Raw genomic sequence first — 20,075 nt, 5'->3', positions numbered from 1 at the left:
TGTGTGGCTGCTTTCAAATGCAACAGCCCATCTGATATAAGAGGAATGCTAAACGGGAGTGCACCTTTGCAAAAACCAAGTAGGAATGCCGGCCCATTGGATCCATATTACCCAACCACATTTATCATACATTCTGTTAGTAAGTACTCCTTTTTATTCTACTTCTACCCAATTAGATGAAAGAAGCTATTACAATTTCAAGAAGGATATCAACTGCACTTGGAAAAGGTGTTTAATAAAGTAAGGAGTACCATTATCAAAACAAGGGAGCACTGGATATCATATCCACAAAGAAGTAGAAAAAATGTGGAAATTCACAGAGAGAGAAGCTGTTTTCCATAGTATGCATTCTATTTCAAGGATATCAAATCCTTTATATACATTCTCTCTCGACCCAAAATGTGCTAAATATTTTAGCTTGCATCAAATGCTTTGTGTTTTCTCTTCCCTCAATATTCACTTTGTGGGTTTTGAAGTCTAGAGAACAAGACAAATCCTCCTTTATTCTTTTTCTTCTTCCTCAGACATTATCCCAGAGAACTCTTTGTCCAATAGTTGTGAAATGGGGTTTCTTTGCTTTTAAATCTCTTTATTTGGCCAGTTCTAGGCCATATATGAAGCATCCTAACAACATATCAGGTAAGATACAGACAACTCTCTGTCCTTTTTACCTAATTTGCAACAAAAATTCATCTAAAAGTGGGACAAATTTATTAACATAAAAGAAAAGAATTAAATGGGCCTACAATTTATTAGGAATGATAAAGTTATGAACCTTGGGTGGCAGGCGCCAACACGCACCAGCGGGTGCGCGTGGCCCAGGGTAATGTATTATAATGATCAAAAAAGAAAAAGAAAAGGGGAGTGATAGATCGACTCCCCAAATTGATAAATCGACTCCCCATGCGCCTTTCTCTCTCCTCTTGGTTAGAGAGAGAAAGATGAGAGAGCAAGAGGAGAGAGATAGACACATGGGGAGTCGATTTATCACTGCCCAAAAGAAAAACAGCAATAATTTTTCTATATTTTTCTCTGAAAACATAGGAAAATGATACATTTTTCATCACCAAAGCAAGATTCTCAACAGACCAATAATGATAAATAAAAAGAAAATACAATCCAATTTCAAGCACTGACCTTAGTTCAATCAGAACCTGGAATCTGTAGGCTTGAAACAGTCGATATTGAACAATCCAACCGATCTCATCATGCCTCCAAAGCTGCCACCATTCGATTCCAACAGTCAAGAAAACTAGATATGTACAACATAAGCCACATTGGCCACAATGGATAAAAAATAAAAAAATAAAAGAAAAAACACTCTTAGCTAGTCTGAGTTTTATCCGACCGATCGATGCTCTTCCTCGCTCTCTCCGGTGGGTCCACGCTGTTCCTCGCCTTGTCAGAACGATCCACACTTTTTCTTGATTTTTCTCTCCTATCGGTGCTGACCCTTGATTTCTCTCTACGGTCTGTGCTTGATCTAGACTTTTCTCTATGGTCTGTGCTTGGTCTAGATTTCTCTCTGTGGTCTGTGCTTGGTATAGATTTCTCTCTGTGATCTTTGCTCTTTCTTGGGAGCTCCAAACGGTCAGAGCTAGTCCGTGGAGGCTCTGAAACAGCGGTGATCTGATTATATCCATTTTGGACATTAGGTGAAACATCTGTGATCTGATGAGATTCATCTCTGATGTTAGATGATATTTCGATGGCCGATATGAACTTCTTGAGATGCCTTATGTACTCTGGATGGAGTTCCAAGTCACAGTGGTTTCCCCCTTTAATCCACAGTGGCTCATACTTCTCTTTACAAAGCTCCCAAAGCTTCTTACCATGGGAACAATCCACAACTTCATCTGACGTTCCCTGAAAATGCCAAAAACATATGGGGTAAGCATGCTTGAACTTCATTAGGTATGGCATTTTTCTTTCATACTGAAAATGCTTGAGTTAGTTTAAAATTTTAAATATATCGACAAGTGTTCCTCCTATTTTCTTAATAAATTTCTGACCACTAAAAAACAGGGGTTCCTCCTACAGAAAATAACTTCAGAAAGTTCGGGTGAAACAGGGGTGTGTGTCCTATCAACCTAGCATGGTGCATCCAATTGGAGGCTTTGGACTAAGACTTGTTAACATAGCTTTCTGTGAATGACATGATATATTAAATTTTCTGGCTACATACTCCATATTTGTGGATTTGAAGCAGAAGTTAGGAATTAGACAAAATTACAGACTAATATTATCATAGATTCATAAGAAAGTTATTCTTTACCAAGTCTAGAAATGAAAGCATTACTTACTGAATTTTGTTTTTTTTTTAACGGTACTTACTGAATTTTGTTTTGACTCCTTTTTTTCCATCAGGCCTCGTAATGGATGGGCCATGCAGCAAAACGCAGTCCGATTGGACGACTCAAACCCTCCAATTTGGGGCCAATAAATAGACAGTGAGAAAACAAAGCAGTTGTCAGCATTCAGACACAAATTGGACGCTTATAATTATCCGACAGGAATGGGTGTTCATGCATGCCCAATCCATAGCAAGCCCTAAGATAAAAATGGTTTGGATCATTGAAGAAGTGAGCGTCCATCATATAAGAACCCATGACTATAGCTCTGTCCAAGTGGCCTGTGCAACCAGCCCATAAGTGACATGCTTGTCCAGCCATCTTTTCTTTTGTTATATCTAAATGCAAAGGTTGATCAATTTTACTAGTTTTTGATATATGTTTTTTAACCACTAAAAAATCTAATTTTTCTGCAATCCAAGAAGTAGTGTCTATTTGCAATTTTAAACAAACAACTCATGGACTCATGCTATAAAGTGAACATAAAATTTATGCAGGTTAAATTTCAGCCATATATGCAAGAGAATGTACATAAATAACTAATAACCTTTTTTGAATGGTATAAATAACTAATAACTTACGAACATCAACTCAACTCAACCAAGCCTTTGTCCCAAAATGGTTGGGGTCGGCTAAATGAATCCTTATGAACATGAGACAAAAAAATGCACTCAAACAAGTACAGATGGTCCGAGGAATACAATCATACCCAGCACTACATAGAGAAATCCATGTAATGTAGGTGAAGGAGGTATTCAGAATTTCAGATCATCTCTCCACTTCTAAGGAAGGAGTTTACACTTACAGATAAATCAACATAACTAGTGCAGGTTTCAGAGTGAGATGATGAATGAAAACTCAATCTAGTAATCCTAACTCAATAGATGTGCATAATTTAAGTTAATGATACTTCAAGAGCAAAGCACAATAAAGAGGAAGTGGACATTGACCTAGCTAATCCAAAATGCAGTCTAGATGATAGCAATAGTAAACCGAAATATGTTAACATGTCACATGATGCTTTGAAAACTTTCATAGTGAAATAAAGATGTAGAATTCACGAAATATTGATGTAAAAATACTCACATGAATTACCAGAACAGGACAGTTGACCAGTGGAATTTTATCAACGTTCTGCAAAGAGACCAGATGAATGCTTGTTAATGGTAAATAACATTTCACTGAATTTATCAAACACCAAAATCCCAAAAATTCAAACAATAATAAATACAAACCTTATATATGTCAAACCAGTATGTGCGCTTTACAGGATACATAACACGCAGGCCAGATAGAATGGGGCTATGCAGAATAACAGCTCTCAGTCGAGGCAAGCGAGTTGCTAATTCCAAAGTGGGGCCACTACCAACAGACTGGCCGTATAAAATAATGTCCTCCTCCTTTGCTCCATAAGTTTCTATAAGGCATTTATAAGCAGCCTCAATGTCCGCATAAGTATTTTGTTCACTTGGCTACCAGAGAGAATAGCACAAACCAAATCATCTTCTACTTGACAAAAAAAAAAATTAACAGCCCTAATGTACAAAACATAAACTGTAATAATTCAATGTAATACCTTTCCAGATGATTGCCCATATCCAGAATAGTCGTACCTGCAAAGTGTACAAACTTTGAGTTAAACAGGACTAAGTAACAGATTCCACAACTAGGGTAACCAGAGGATGTGTAATGCCACAATCAATTGGATTTAAAGGTTCCATAGAGTCGTTTGGTACTGATATTGCAAATAACACAGATAAAAGTTACTGATATTAAACAAAGAGGTCGTATATTAGCATCCATTACAAATGAAGATTGTTTTGTGACGTTTGCCGTACCCATCAGCACGCAAGTGGATGTACAATCAAAGGACCCTGATCATCCATTTGGTCACATAACTGTGGATGCGCCACAGTACAAAACACACACTGATTGTACAATTGATCCAAACAATGAACTTTTTCCAATTGAATGTGGACTGTTAACCATATTTCTTTTCAAGTTTCTATACTATACTCAATGATCAGATTGTTTGGACCTTTCGATCAATGGACACTTGCCTCGTGACCTGTCCAAGGCAGGGCACACCACATGAGTGGATCAGAGATTCAGTTATTACCTGCTCCGAGGTTTCATATCAGTGTTTCAAAACTCGAGGCACTCAAAATAAGTACATGTACACGTTTTTGCAACATTGACCAACTCCTCATCAATCTCGATTCATTTCAATATGAGCAACAATTCGACCAATTGACTTCAGATGAGCTGAAAGACAGATTCGAGACATGCCAACCCCCCTCCAAAAAAAAAAAAAAAAAACCCACCCCTACGCACCCACCACCACCTAATAGGGCTCCCGTAGAGGCTCCTTATATGTATTCGGCCCTGAGGACCTGGACGGGGAGGGGGGATGGATTACTCATTCACATAGGATAAGAAGATGAATATAAAACAGGTATGGAACAAAGGATTTTATTCATAAGGATCGTTCTCTCCACTCGTTGCCTACGACAAGAGCCTAAGAAAGTGTTTGAATCCAATCCGCTTAATGAGAAGGACAGATAAGAAACCCCGTCGAAAGACAAGTTTTTGTGTTAAAGGAAGTATCCACTATGGAATCGATATAGATAATGGATAGAAAGAAAAATTAATTGTGAACAATATATGTCTTTCACATCCAACTATAAAATGAGAAACCTCTTTCTTTTAAAATGGTGGACTCAGATGAGGACTTGACAAATGTAAATTGGAGTCGACTCAGACAGTTCAATGATTGGCATGGCTAACCATTCATTAACCCGGGTGAGACAAAGGAGTTTAGATTAACTTGGTAGGGGAAAATTCGGACTCGGCCAAGGCAAAACTGAGTTGACTACGTCGAGTGGATGATTGAACCTGATCCACCTATATTCATCCCCATTGAAACATCTCACTAACAAGTATAAAACTAAATATAATAAAATGAATCAAAATTCCAAAACAGGAAAACTCAATGTTCACAAAGCATAATCAACTACTAGAAATCAAAATTTTAGATTGTTTTGATCGAATGACGTCAATTGCAGACCTTTTTCAATCCTATAAAGACAACTCAGTAACATAATGCCAAAAAAAAAAAAAAAAAAAGACAACTTAGTAACAATCATAAAACCCCCAAAACTAGACCCAAAACACATTGCATAAAGCATCAAAACGAAGCACTCTTAATCGCAATTTCGGATAATTTCCAGCAAATAAAGCTTAAAATTTCCAACATTACCAAAAGTTGAGAGAAATGGAAAAGAAAGAGGGAAAAAAAAGAGAAAAGGCTAATGATATTGGCACTACCATGTTTTGATAACAGCACTAACTCATCTTGTCTTTTATTATTTAAACAGCTCTCAAAGGTTATATAGTTCCCAAAAGCTGTCAGAGCAGAGTATGTGCAACTATTAAAACATAATAGTGGCAATATCAGTAGCCAGGGTACTGATATTCGCACTACCATTTTTATAATTGCACTAACTCATCTTGTCCTTTATTATTTAAACAGCTGTCATAAAGGTTATTACAGTTCCCAAAAAAGTATCAGAGCCGATTAAAGAAGAAAAGACAAGCTGAGTGAGCATCTGCAGTTAGTAAAATATAGTAGAGACTGACCATGTTTTGATATTGGCAAAACATAGAAAGAAAAGACAAGCAGATTTGGGACAGCTGCCTGATATTGGCACTACCAATGTTTTGATAATTGCACTAATCATGGAAATCGAGACTGACCCCATGAGATTAACGCGTAGATGAACACCAAGCTGAGTAAAAAGCTCGAACATCTGTCCCAAATCGGCCGCATTGCCGTGAGAATACAGCAAAGTCATAGTGGCCGTTGGATTACCGACATAAACGGCTACGATCTCGTTTCTTTTATTCGTACAGAGCTTCAAAACATCAACGTTCTGCTTAAATGTAACTCCGGTAAGAATATTCTTTCCGGAAGTTTCATCGACGGCGAGATTATACGATGGGGGATTCGGCGGAAAGAAGGCGAATTTCGCTGCCATAGAAGAAGACACACCTCCCATTTACGGTTTAGAGAAATCTAGGGTTAGGGTTAGGGTTTTTTTTTTTTTTTTTTTGGATTTGTGCAGGGGTTTTTGATAGGGAGTGTTTGGAGTGTGTTAAGAGGAGGAGGAGGAGGAGCCTTTTTTTTTTTGAGAGAGAGAGGGATTGGGAAGGAGGAAATGGAAATGATTAGAAGGTTAGGATCAACCTATGGAAATGGATATTAGAGGATTGATCCTAACCCTCTATAAATCAGACGGTTAGGATCAACCTATGGAAATGATTTTTGGGGCTGTGGCCCATCCAATGGACGGTTTGGATCATCCTATGGGGTGGGCCATACCGTACTTTTTAATAAAGTGAGGAGTGTGATCATCAAAATAGGGAGTGCTAATAACATTTCCCTAATTTTAAGGCGAAGGGTCAAGATTAAAATAGAGAAAATGGATTTTAATCTCAGCCCTTCACATTAAAAGTAAGGGCTGATTTTTGGACAGTTCTGTTGCACACTAGAGTTGTAGGGTAGATATTCAATTGGATAAGAGTATGTAGGCCCTTTGAGAAATCATGTAGGCAAAATGATACCTTTTTATTTAGGTTACTATTTTCTTTTTCTTTTTCTTTTTGAATGATTACCAATTTTATTTAAAAAAAAAAAGAGGACGGAGGATCATATGCTTACCAACACTCCCCCCCAAAGGGTACGCACTTCTTGTAGTTTTCAGTCATTCCCTGATATTTGCACATGTCTTTTCCAAATAACATATGAGAAAAGCGTTCCTGCGCAGGGAGCTTAACTGTGCTTAAGTGGTTTATAAAGCTTCTCATTGGTTCGTACAGCAGGGGGCCCCTTTGAAACGTATAGCGGATCCACAAGAAAGGAACCAATGGGAAGCTTTATATATAAACTACTTTTCTTTTTCTTTTTCTTTTTCTTTTTAAATGATTGCCAATTTTATTGAAAAAAAAATAGAAAAAGGAGGACGGAGGATCATATGTTTACCAACACTCGCACCGATGGGTACGCACTTCTTGTAGTTTTCAGTCATTCCCCGATATTTGCACATGTCTTTTCCAAATAACATATGAGAAAAGCGTTCATGCGCTGCAACGCAGGGAGCTTAACTGTGCTTAAGTGGTTTATAAAGCCTCACATTGGTTCGTACGACAAGTCCCCCTTTGAAACGTATAGCGACTCCAGAAGAAAGGAACTAATGGGAAGCTTTATATATAAACTACTTAAGTGCAGTTACTATTTTCTTTTTCTTTTTCTTTTTCTTTTTCTTTTTTCTTTTTGAATGATTGCCAATTTTATTGAAAAAAAAAAAAGAGGACAGAGGATCATACGTTTACCAACACTCCCACCAATGGGAACACACTTCTTGTAGTTTTCAGTCATTCTCTGATATTTGCATATGTCTTTTCCAAATAACATACGAGAAAAGCGTTCCTGCAGTGCAAGGAGCTTAACTGCGCTTAAGTGGTTTATAAAGCCTCCCATTGGTTTGTACAGCAGGTCCCCCCTTTGAAACTTATCGCGGCTCCACAAGAAAGAAACCAATGAGAAGCTTTATAAACTACTTAAGTGAAGTTAAGCTCCCTGCGCTGCAGAGCAGAAATACTTTTCTCATAACATATGAGAAAAGTGTTCATGCGCTGCAGCGCAGCGAGCTTAACTGTGCTTAAGTGGTTTATAAAGCCTCACATTGGTTCGTACTTCTAGCGTAAAAAAAACCTATCTTACAGACCAAATAAACCAAATAGGTTCTTAGTAGCAACGAAGGGAAGCTTCCCATAACACCCCCAATGCTAACATGCGTAAGGGGTTCAGCGTAAGCGGTAGCCATTCTCCAATACCAGGCCTACCCGTCGTTTTCATTTCTTTTGTTTTATAAGAAAAATGATAATTTTGTCGGGACACTAGATAGAGGGCAATGATATCCGAACTTTGCATGGTTTGAAATTGACACCCCTCTCTTTACTTTATACTATGCCACTGGCTATATTGCATCTCTCAAACTTTGCATGTTTTGATATTGGCACCCCTCCCTTTACTTGTCTTCGCTATTTGATGTCTCCCACCGAAAGAGAACTCTGAATGATGACAAAGGGCTTACAGTAACTTGAGGACTTTGTTACACAAGATTTGAATGGATAAAACTATCCAAGCAGGCTAACCAATTCCAACAATGGGTTATCCAAGGATTTTTGTCCCTATGGAGAATATCCCGATTATGTCTATCCACTACCAATTAGTGGTGTTAGAACATAATCTAAGTGCCAATTCGTTTGAGATTGTGACAACCGATTTGAGCCCCAAACCAAATTTTGAGGGCTCACAATCGTTTGTGACAATCTCAGAGGAACAAGCCCTTAGGCCTTGTTCATTTAAGATTGTGAAAACCGATTATGAGTGCTAAACTAATAATTGGACTCAAATTTAAACATGGCAGTTCTACCTCTTTGGGAGCGTCATTTAATCAATGTGATCCCAGTTGAGCAAGAGTTGAGCAAGATGACACTGAAGAAGAGGGTCCAGAAGTGGAGAAATCAAATGAATCTTGGTAAAATGTTACAAAGAAAAGTTACCTAAGACGCTCCCAAAGACCCCAACATATCCCAATCAAGCTAACCGATTATGTAACTCACGAGTATCGAGCATTTGGAACTCTTCAGTTTAGTGTTCGTCTGCCTCAAGTTTTGGATCTCCCTCTCTCATGTGTTCTGAATTAGGGATGGTGTATTGTGCCCATTGATGTAACATTTTTCTTTTTATCTAATAAACCAGTAGGGGTCCCCGCAAAACCCCAGGTTTCCCATCAAAAAATATTAAACACTATTTTGAGTCTAATAATCGGTTTGGTACTCACAATCGATTGACATAATCTTATGCCCTATTTGTTTGAGATTATGACAACCAATGGTGAGGCCCCAAACTGATTATTGGACTCAAATTACATTAGTTTTGAGTCCAATAATCGGTTTGGGGATTTGAGTCCAATAATCGGTTTGGGGATTTGAGTCCAATAATCGGTTTGGGGCTTGGCCATCATTTGTCATAATCTCAAACAAACAGGGCATTAATGATCATGGGCTGTGTTTGGATTATAGGGATCGGGAATTGAAATTGGTATCCTAATCCGATTCTCACTCCTAATTACCTTGGGACTTGACCATCATTTGTCATAATCTCAAACAAAGAGGGCATTAAAGATCATGGGCTGTGTTTGGATTATAGGGATCAGGAATTGAAATTGGTATCCCAATCCGATTCTCACTCCTAATTACCTTGGAGAAACGGAAAGGAAAAAAATCTAATAAAAAATCAATAAAAATACCATTCCATCTATGAAGGAGTCATAATACCAATTATTGAGGAGGGAAACAGATTCCAGCAATTTTTTTCAGTATTTATTTCCAACCCAGTGTCATTTCCACCCCTCAATTCCCTTCATTATTTGTTAACCAAACCCTGGAATCAAATGAGGACAAAAGCAAATGGCTAGAGTAAATAAATGGCGAGAGTATAAAAGCAAGTTTCCAATATTTTAACACGGAATCGATTGGAAAACAGACTCTTTCATTGCACGTCTAGTCGACATTCTTTTATAGCCGTTAGCTGTCCCTGGCCCACCCCTACCTAAACCTTCTCATTTTTCTGTCTGATACTTTTTCTTCTTTTAATCTCTTTCATTGTCAAGAAGTCAAGAACCCTTTCACAGAGAAGCACGCTAGGAAAAAAGGGCTGAGTAGTTCCATTTTCTTGGGAGCATGATATGGCCCACCAAACTAGTGGAACTTTTTGGTGATCGGACCTATTGAATTGGTGGGTCATAACTATACGGACCTATTATCTTTGGCATGGCTTCACTACGATCAGATGATCATACCATGTGCAATTAAAACTCATATTTCAAATTAAAGATGTTAAGGCCCTGTTCATTTTGGATTCTGAGATTCAATTTTGAGTTTAATACTGATTATCGGACTCAAACTGGTTATAAGCCCTTCCACATCCATTCACTTTTCGGATGTGGGATTTTTGCTTTTGCATGGAACTCCCAACAATCTCTCCCCCCCGCCCAAGACTAAAGCAACATTGGAACTACGAGATCTTCTCTGAGGGATTTTCTATGTCATGTTCTGAGCAACAAAACTAAGGATTCCTTTGTAGGGGACATATCTCCCATTTGAAAAGTGGAATTATTGGACGCTTGGGATTTTCTTTCAGTCTTTGTTTCTTTCGATGTAAAATGGGTGAGAAACAAATTTCACACCTATTTTTCCTTTTAAAATTGGCATAAAATTCATTTTACACTCATTTTACATCAAAAGAAATAAAGCCTAGAGAGAAAAAGGAACAACCAAGGCATTTGGGGTGTCAATTTGTTTGATGAGAACTTATATGGTGCCCGACCGTCAAACCATAAAGGGCGGAGAGAGAGAGAACCATCTCTCCCTTGATTTTAATCCAAGAGAAACCGCCTTTTTTTACTTTTCCTTGGGTAAGAAATCAAGGCAGCAGGTTTTGTCTCTATCCGCCCTTTATGGTTTGACGGTCGGGCATCATATAAATTCTCTTGTTTTGATAATCTTAATCCTTCATTTGTTGGGCTTTACAAGTTATTGGCCGTGTACCGAAATTTCCCTCTTGATCAATCTTAAGACTCTAATTTGTGAAATTCCTTATCGAATAGTCATTAAAATGTGTTCTTATATGATGGATGCAGCACAAAAATTGATAGACGCGGTTACAGGTACAAGTTGTGCACACTTGTTTAATGATCAAAACCATTGATCTATTAGACCTTGCCATGGATTGGCCAGCATCAAAATCAACCCCCCTATTAGGTGATTCTAGCCTTCCAATTTTTTGGTCATTAATATAATTTATCATCTTACTGTTCATTTATTCATGGCCACATATTAAAGGGCTAGAATCATCCGGTGGGAATGGATTTTGATGTATGGCCCACCCATGTATTAAAGGGCTTCAACCAAAAATTTCCCTTTGATCTGGCCCATTGATATCGTGGGCCCAGCTAGTGTTCAAGTGCATATTTCCTCCAGTGCATTGAGTGGATACGAATGATCATAAAATAACATCTTTCCACCCAACAAAGACAAATCTTGAAAGCATGGGTGCTATAATAATTGCATTCTTGGACAAAGATCACACTTTATGGAAGGGGTTTTTAAGAAAGAAGGTAAGAAAATGTGGAATTTTTTTTAAGATGAATGATAGACGCAACGGCCCTCTTTATGCAAGGGCTAAAGAAGGGCCTTCGAATAGATCAACATCATTAAGTGCAACCGAATTCAGTTTGTCAACGGACTTTAAAAATGACGTGGATCTATTCAAGGGCCCTTCTCCGGCTCCGGCTCTTGCATAAAGAGAGCCCTGCATGTATCATTCCTCTTTATTTTTTAATTATACTGCTCAAATGTCTAAGATACATGTATTTTTTAGGCACTGTTTGTTTTGGATTTTGAGAAAAGATTGCGAGTCCAAAACTGATTAGTGCACTCAAATTTACGTTCTAATTTGAGTCCGGCCCTTATCGATTTGATCGATAAGGGAATGTAAAGGATCACGACCTAGACATATGTGGATCGGCCCCCTGTATATCCATTGACACTCCTACTAGTAATCCAGTGGGAAGAGTGCTTTTCGAAAACAAATGATTTAAATCTTCTCAAATTCGATTTGGGTTAACAATTTAACATTATGCTCTATTTATACATATGATACGGTTCACAGCACACATAATTTCTCCCTTTCTTCATTTACTCTTGAGTCTTGATTAGACCCACACATGCACATGTAGCCTGATCCCCACCGTAGTATGCCATATCCTAATAATCACATTTATTAGATGGTCTGAATTATTGGGTGGTCAACCTCTAAACTGCATATAAATATTGGGAAAAAAAAGAAGATATGGACAGTATTCAAGTTCTTAATTTGCTCGGTAGTCGGTTGGGATCATTAGGTTTAGTGTTTAAGTTCATAGGTGTTAGAATATGTAAGATGATACCGTTGGATTGGGTTGAGATCTCACCGTTGGATCATCTTGATAGTGGATTAGGCAAGTTGTTTAGGTGTGGCAAGCTAGATAGATTAGGAAACTATGTTGGATTATTACGTGCATGTGTCCTTTATATAAGCACACTTTGTGACTGATTATAATCAAGCACAAGCCTAGTGAAAATTTCTCTTAATTTTATCAGTAGGGGGGGGGGAGCAATCTTCAAGTTGAAACATGTCGAACAACAAGTCATGTTATACTAACATTAAGGCCCTGTTCGTTTAAGATTCTGACAACCGATTGTGACTCCAATACCGAACTATTGGACTCAAAAATCAATCTGTTGTCAGAATCTTAAACGAACATGGCCTAAGTGCGTAGGTGAAATCAGTAGGTTCCTTGGTTGTCTGGTACATAGAAGCATCTATGGGATACTATAGTTATCCCATACACTCCTGTGTAAGTGAAATTCCTTCCCTTCTAGAATTTCAGTTGCCATCATTTTCTAGGATAAATTTGTAAATCAAACAGCCCATAATGTCATCTAAATGCCTTAACAACTTACTTGCAAAAGGCAATGTGCACTGAGGGAGGGAGGGAGGGAGAGAGAGAGAGGTGTTTCAAAACATGGCCAAAGAAAAAATCCTAGGCAAGTCAACACGACGCAGTCGAGTACTCACTTGACACGGCTGAGTACTAATTGGTTGATGTAGTCAACTGACTCTAACTTGGGAGAGTTAAAGGAGTTTTAATTGACTTTACAGGGCAAAACACATACTATGACAAGAATGCGACTAAAGTAAAAAGGAGTCAACTAGGGGGAGTTCACAATGACACGGGAGTTTTGAAACTATGAGAAGGAGAGAGATGACCCACTAAAGTGTATTGAGGGGGCTTTACTTGTATATAATATAGATTAGGATTTTAATAGCTGTTTTTAGCTGCTAAACACTAAATAATCTTAAATGAATCCCTATACAACCAATACAAGGTGGGAATCCAAGCTAATTTAGGGTCTGACTAGATTCACACTGAAATATCTTTTTAGCTGTCATATTTTTTACTACACATACGAAATTCAATCTAATGCAAGAGTCAAAAAGTTTTTTATGAGATAATTTATAGTCCCAGCTATGCACATAATTCTTTTATGCAGTACATTTTCATACAAAATGTTTAAATTTCACTCAGTTATGCAATTAATCAGCTTGTTTTGTCAAAATCTTGGATTAATTACTTTCAAAATATATACATCAACCCAAGTCCACACGGCTAATCTGATCCAATCCTACACTAATACGTGTGGCGTACATATGACCAGCTCTTGAACCCAACCTTTTTTTTTTTAAGAAGAAGAAGAAGAGGAAATGTTATCCGCACTACTGTATTTTGATAATCGCACTCCTTACTTTATTAAAAGTATGGTATGGCCCACTCCATAGGATGATCCAAACCGTCCATTACATGGGCCACAGCCTTAATAGGTTGTGCCCCAAAAATCATTTCCTTAGGTTGATCCTAACCCTCGGATCTGAATGTAAGAGTGTTGATCCTATCCCTCTATAGATTGGAGGGTTAGGTTCAACCTATGGAAATGATTTTTGGAGCACAACTTATTTAGACTGTGGCCCATCTAATGGACGGTTTGGATCATCCTATGGTGCGGGCCATACTGTACTTTTAATAAAGTGAGGAGTGCCATCATCAAAATACAGTAGTGCTGATAACATTTCCCTAGATAAAAGATGAAATCAAACCAACTTCAAGGTAGCTAACCTTGACTAGTTAGTATGAAAAAGACTCATCTCTTCACATTCATTTACAGTAGAAACATGCTAAGCTCGCCAGGGTAGCTTCCACTACCATAAGAAACTGTGCCAAAGGCAAGTTGGGGGACCTTGTGATTCTCTTTACACAAAGCTCAGTTTCACATCTCATTTGTGCTAATTCGAGAAACCCTAGTTTATGCCCTAAAACATATATATTTATATGGGAAACAGCGTAAAATAATATAAGTACCTTCCTCGTTGCATGCATGGCGGCAGACAGGGACAAAACACCCTTACCTTACATTCCACGCTATTGCACACATAAACCCATTTAAAGTTCAAGCCATGCACCCCAAAAAAACCACATTCAGCTTTGAAACACTACATTTGTTTTTGAGTTTTAACGTGAACCCAAGACACAACAAAATAAAATAAAGAATATGTTGGAACCCTAGCTTTGACCTATCTTGGGCTCTTTATAAAATCCCACAAAAATAAAATAAAGGAGAAGTTGGAACCCTAGCTTTGACCTAGGTTGAGCTTTTTCTACAAAACCCACACTCTCTCTTCTTCCTTCTCTTTTGGTGGTGTTGGTCTTGCACATCAAACATACAAGGGAAACAAAGATGGCACCCATAAGGTTTACTACCTTATTATTAGGGATTTTGTTGCTTATTGTTACTGTGAGGGACTCCATTTCTCATACCCATAAAGGTATTTTCTTCTTCTTCTTTGTGCATTTGTAGCAAATGGGTTTGCTATGAAAGATTATAGTGATTATGGTTGCTCTTTTTAGTTGTGAATGAGGCGGCAACGGTAGCAAATGGTTATTGGTTTGTGGCGACTAGCGGCGATTCTGCGTCTGTGAATAAGGTGAGTTTTTAATTTCATGGTACTTCTTGGCGTGAAACTTTATCATGTGGGGTGATTTTTGTATTGAATCATACATGTTAACAGGACCTTTCGGGCGATGTCGATGTTTCGGCTACTAGAAATAAATGGCTTAAAGGAAGGAAAATGATGGTGGAGAATGTGTTGGGGAAGGAGATGAAAGAGAAAATGGTGAATGATCCTTCAAAGATTTCAGGTGCAACCCATTCTGTTGGAAAATGTGGCCATGAAAAGAAGGGGATGGTCAATGTTTCATGTAAAATGAGTGATAGAACTCTTCTTCCTGTGAGGGTCAATGTAGTTGGCCTTACGTCGTTTAGTGCTGATTATAATGGGCCTCAAACTCACCCACCAACTAATAACTGAGGAAAATCCATTTATTGGTAGACTTTGTTTCTATGTCCAAGTGAAAACAAGTGTGTGAAAACAAGTGTGAAATATTATAGAATGTATGTATGAAATTGAATTTCGAAGTTTAAAGGAATACATACTCTCAGAATCTTTATGTTCACATCTTTCAAGTGGGTAGCTTTTCAGTTTCCGTTTTTGAGCTAGCATGGTATCATAATTTAGAGTAGGTTTTATGATTTCTACAGAAGGAAACGTTCAGTTATTGTGCCAGTTTTAGAATGTTGGTTGTAGGGACAATGGAGAGGGTTGTGGTTCCATTTGAATACCTAATTGTTTGGTTGCAGGTAAGGGTAAGAATGCTTCAAACAAGCCATTTGGACAATCACAAACTGGGATGAAGGATAAGGTCTCTCTCTCTCTCTCTCTCTCTCTCTCTCTCTCTCTCTCTCTCTCTCTCTCCCCCCCCCTGAAAGAGAAATGATTTATTTGCCTTTTTATTTTACTTGGGATAGCCCCCTCTAGTGTAAAAGAGTAGTCATAAATGCACTAGAGGAGGCTGTCATGTCCAAGTAAAAAACAGGGTCCAATATATCACTTCCCTTAGGCCCTATTTGGATTGCAGGAATTTTCTGTAAAAGTTTGGAAAGGAAAAATATTCCTAAAATTTCCTACTTTTTATACACAAAAAAATATCTATTACTTTAACCAACCTTATTCGAATTTTATCTAGAGGGACCTTCAATTTATGATGACATATATCCCTCTAAATTAACAAAAACAACCTTATTCAAATTTTATGTAAAGGGACCTTTATGATCATATCCCTCTAAATCAAGCAAAATCATATTAATTTCCTCTAAATTTTGGAAAGAAAAAATTTCCCCGAGAAAAGTTTCCTTCATGATCTTAATGAAAACTTGCTTGTACTGTTTATGTTAGCTGTTTCTCCAATCTAACACATGTTTCTTTGTATGACCAACACAGCAAGGTGACAAAATGCTGAAGCCAAAGACACTAAACGGTGGCAAAAGAAAGATAACTGATCTCCCAAATAGCCAACAACTCAATTATCAAGTCTCAGAGGCCACTTCAACTAATGGCAGCTTAGAATTTTCTTCAAGGTCAAAAGCTTCTATACCTCTTGGATCTCGAGATCTTTCCAAGGCAGTTGAATCACTAAAGCTTCTCCAAGTCGCCATTGAGAATATGAATATGGTGAGTATGGACTATGGCTATAAGCCTCATCCCAGTCCTCCAATCAACAATGCTCAACCTTTAAATGAAGAAAATGTTGGGCCTTAGTTAGATTCACAACTCTAGCATAGGAAGAGAAATCTCTTGCTTTTATTTTCAAACACCAATTTTGATTCAGTATATATAAGTGAAGAAAAGAAGTGTTTCTGTCTAAATTTTACCGATGGAATACGATCATAAACCATAAAATGAGTTTTCTTTTGATTGCTAAAATGCCATTACAACTTAGTTTGATGCATTGCATAGTGATTTTGGTTGTCATCTCAAAGTCTAAAATCTGATTTTGGGGTTTACATTTCCCAATAATCTTATGTTGACCTCGGTAATTAATATAAAGTTTCCAAATCATACTTTTGGGAATGGTTTCTTGTGGGTCATTTTTAAGAAAGGCAGTCCACATGCGAAGTAACTAGGTAACGTACTGGACCGATGACCGAGTATGAGGAACATATGGAAAAAAAGGGCAGTGATAAATCGACTCCCTATGTGTCTTTCTCTCTCCTATGGGTTAGAGAGAGAAAGAGGAGAGAGATAGACACATTGGGGGTCGATTTAAGATATATGGGAGTCGATTTATCACTCCCCCAAAAAAAAGGTTAAGTGCTGCGAAGAAAAGCAAAAGACAATAGGAAAAGTAGATTTAAAAAATAAATTATCAAAATGTAAATAAGGCGGAGAATGTAAAGGGTAGCTAAAATGTAAATTGCATTAAGGCCACCTATGGATATCTCATGTTTTTGTATTTGGATGGTTAATGGTACTGGTTTCAGAAATACCATGGTAGTTGCAATGGGTAGGAAGAATGAAGTAGTTGGAGATGTTGTCACAATCTTCACAAGTATCAACAGTTCTCATCACGATAAGTGTATATTAGAGTGTAGCTGTTCTATTCATGTTAATATGTTATGGGCATTTAAGTGGTATTAGTTATTTGGTTATATGTTATGTGTTTTAGGTTGTGGATGTAGTTATTTCTTATGTGATGTGTAAGTGGGTTAGTGGGGTAGTTATCTAAAACTACCTTTATGATTGTATTTAAGTTTTGTATTCAATGAATTGGGGGAAAGAAGATAATTTTACAGCAAAGGAGACTTTGTTTAGGAGAGTCATGGTTCCTCTCGAATTGAGTCATTAGGAGGTCCGGTTGCCTCGAATCAACCTCTCCGCCACGCTTTTTCTATTTTCCGTTTGTTTATTTTCATTACGGCCAATTAGGCACGTAACAATTCATGATTGATCTAGAAGGGGATAATTTGATACGTTCCAAGGAAGAAGAAAAGGTGTAATTCCTTTGGGTGACAGGTCTACTTGTGTTATCACAAGAGTTGGGACAATGGAGATCAAAATGTTGGATATAGTGATTATAAGTAGGTGGTGTTGCGATTCGATGCAGAGGAAATTGATATTCTTTTGCAGGTTAGACACGACGAATGTACTCAGCTTCATGCCGCTTCTTAAAAACATAGTCCTGATAAAGGAAGAAAATTGTGCTGGTCATATGGTCCGGTAAGGAATACAATGACTAATAGTTTCTATACCTCAATGTCTGACAAGAAATAAAGTGCTGCTAATATCAACTCGCTCATCATTTATTCTTTGTGATAGCAAAAGCTAAATTCAAAGCATCGAATCCAATTCTTTATGCACAAACAAAGCTCATCAAAATCAATTTAGATTATGACAACCGTTTGTGGAGTCCCCACTCCCTAACCAATTATTGGACTCAAATTTAGTGCAATTTTCAGTCCAATAATCGGTTGGGGACTCCACAATCAGTTGTCATAATCTAAAACAAACAGGGCATTCATACATGAGAAAGTAATGGTGGGTTCATTACTCATGCAAGTTGTTTCACCAAGCTTGCAGTCAACAAGTTCATGTTCGGCAACCATGAATTTTGTTTCATGATAAATTAGTTTCTCAAATTGTGAGAGAGGGTTAGGGCAGGTGAGAGGAGAGACTTGACAGGAACAAATAAATAGAGGATGAGAAGTGACTAAAATACAAGGGTTGCCACCACACCCCCCCAACGTGAATTGTGGGCAACTTTAACTCTTTTTGACGTCAAATCATGTTATAAGGAGGGAAGAGAGGGGGGGGGGGGGGGGGGGGGGGGGGGGGGGGGGGGGCGGGTTGAAAAAATCATCTCCCATAGTTTTTTGTTTTTTAGGCATTTCAGTTACCTCATGTCTACTCCCCTCGCAGCATACTTCACCATCAAGTAAAGCTAATATTCCAAGAAAAAAATCATGGTAGCCAAGCATGCCCTAAAAGCCTTCCACATAGCGAACTTGACAAATAGATAACCACGTATGAGAGACATTGTTGAGATCTATGTTGATTATAAACTTCACAATCTATTAGTTGGGGTATTTCTTTGCAAAATTGTGCTCAAGTTCATGTGGCAATTCCCCCGTGATCTCTTAGTTAGTTGGGGAAGAATCAGCTCGAATTGGATTTTTTGAGAAGGGCATCGAGAGAAAATTTGATTTGTTAAACAATGTATGGCAGGCAAACAAGCAGTTTTTTAACAAGGTACAGAATGTACAATAAACTATTTAGGGAAATGATATCAGCACAACCATGTTTTGTTATAAGCACAATCTTAGCTTGTCTTGTAGTATTTAAAGATCTGTCAAAGGGTTATTACAGTTCCCAAAAAGCTCTGACAAGCCAATTAAAAAAGAAAAAACAAGCTAGGACTGTGCATATAACAAAACATGGTTTTGCTGATTTCATTTCCCAATATTTAATATAATTCCACAAGATCTATTTTCGTTCAATTGACGGATTCTAGTCAATTGAAAGGATCTTCCAAACAATCCATCGATCATTTTGAACTTTTATTCCATTTGTAATGAGGATTCGGAATATCATACATTGATCAATCAAAGTTATCAAACAGAGGTTATCTCAACTGAACCTTCCAACCCAATTGATAGATAAAAGAGTATCCTACTCATGGTTTTAAATTTCGACCGAAATCCGACCGAAACCAGAATTTCCCAAAATCCAATTTTTCGCTAAATACCAGATTTCGACCGAAAATTCTTTTTTGGGACTTCTTTTAAAAAAAAATTGTCACAAAATTTCGGCCGAACTTTCACAATTTCGGTCCGAATTTTCAAAATTAATTAAACACTGTTTTTAATTTCTTACCAAATTTCGACCAAAATTTCGGAATTTCGGTCGAAATTTCGGTTTTTCCGGGGACCGAAACCGGTATTTTAAACCTTGATCCTACTATATCTCTCTTATCTTTATAATACGTATCTTTCTTTCACCCGAGAACTTGTACTCAATCTATATACAAAATATATTTTCGTTGGACTAATTAATATAGTCAGCGAACTTCACTGAAACCTCTTCATAGAACCTTCATTTTAAATTTC

The 20,075-nt window shown here is 37.7% G+C and overlaps 2 protein-coding genes across 4 annotated transcripts; one reads left to right on the top strand and one right to left on the bottom strand.

The window, feature by feature from the left end:
• Positions 1 to 239: 239 nt before the first annotated feature.
• Positions 240 to 6,569, bottom strand: LOC143856569 (uncharacterized). 3 transcript variants are annotated; one of them, XM_077366832.1, is made up of 7 exons: positions 6,108 to 6,569; positions 3,928 to 3,964; positions 3,587 to 3,823; positions 3,438 to 3,485; positions 1,349 to 1,866; positions 1,138 to 1,220; positions 240 to 671 (listed from the first exon to the last, which is right to left on the bottom strand). In XM_077366832.1, exons 1-6 carry the CDS (start codon positions 6,407 to 6,409, stop codon positions 1,148 to 1,150), a joined length of 1,215 nt encoding a protein of 404 aa, XP_077222947.1. In that variant the 5' UTR covers positions 6,410 to 6,569; the 3' UTR covers positions 240 to 671; positions 1,138 to 1,147. The 3 variants fall into 3 exon arrangements, with proteins under 3 accessions (XP_077222947.1, XP_077222946.1, XP_077222948.1); XM_077366831.1 differs by lacking the exon at positions 240 to 671 and having other exon boundaries at positions 1,005 to 1,220; XM_077366833.1 differs by lacking the exons at positions 240 to 671; positions 6,108 to 6,569 and adding an exon at positions 4,471 to 5,402 and having other exon boundaries at positions 1,005 to 1,220.
• Positions 6,570 to 14,813: 8,244 nt separating this feature from the next.
• Positions 14,814 to 16,776, top strand: LOC143856629 (uncharacterized). The gene is made up of 5 exons (XM_077366897.1): positions 14,814 to 14,901; positions 14,984 to 15,060; positions 15,145 to 15,274; positions 15,774 to 15,835; positions 16,414 to 16,776. The coding sequence occupies exons 1-5, from the start codon at positions 14,814 to 14,816 to the stop codon at positions 16,729 to 16,731; spliced, it is 675 nt and encodes a 224-aa protein (XP_077223012.1). The 3' UTR covers positions 16,732 to 16,776.
• The last annotated feature ends 3,299 nt before the right edge of the window (positions 16,777 to 20,075 follow it).

Source organism: Tasmannia lanceolata, unplaced genomic scaffold, assembly GCF_043159265.1.
Source record: "Tasmannia lanceolata isolate RefF3 unplaced genomic scaffold, GAP_Taslan_0.1 ptg000023l, whole genome shotgun sequence".
Taxonomy (NCBI): domain Eukaryota; kingdom Viridiplantae; phylum Streptophyta; class Magnoliopsida; order Canellales; family Winteraceae; genus Tasmannia; species Tasmannia lanceolata.
Note: the sequence above shows the minus strand (reverse complement) of the source record. Positions and strands in the feature narration are given on the sequence as shown.

Bases quoted from the DNA above. Each gene is read 5' to 3' on its own strand.
- LOC143856569 (XM_077366832.1), bottom strand. From the start codon at position 6,409: ATGGGAGGTGTGTCTTCTTCTATGGCAGCGAAATTCGCCTTCTTTCCG. The intron at 3,965-6,107 runs GTCAGTCTCGAT...TACACTTTGCAG, and splicing joins CTACGCGTTAATCTCATGGG to GTACGACTATTCTGGATATG. The intron at 1,867-3,437 runs GTGAGTATTTTT...TGGCATTTTCAG, and splicing joins GTCCTGTTCTGGTAATTCAT to GGAACGTCAGATGAAGTTGT.
- LOC143856629 (XM_077366897.1), top strand. From the start codon at position 14,814: ATGGCACCCATAAGGTTTACTACCTTATTATTAGGGATTTTGTTGCTT. The intron at 14,902-14,983 runs GTATTTTCTTCT...TGCTCTTTTTAG, and splicing joins CATTTCTCATACCCATAAAG to TTGTGAATGAGGCGGCAACG. The intron at 15,061-15,144 runs GTGAGTTTTTAA...ACATGTTAACAG, and splicing joins ATTCTGCGTCTGTGAATAAG to GACCTTTCGGGCGATGTCGA.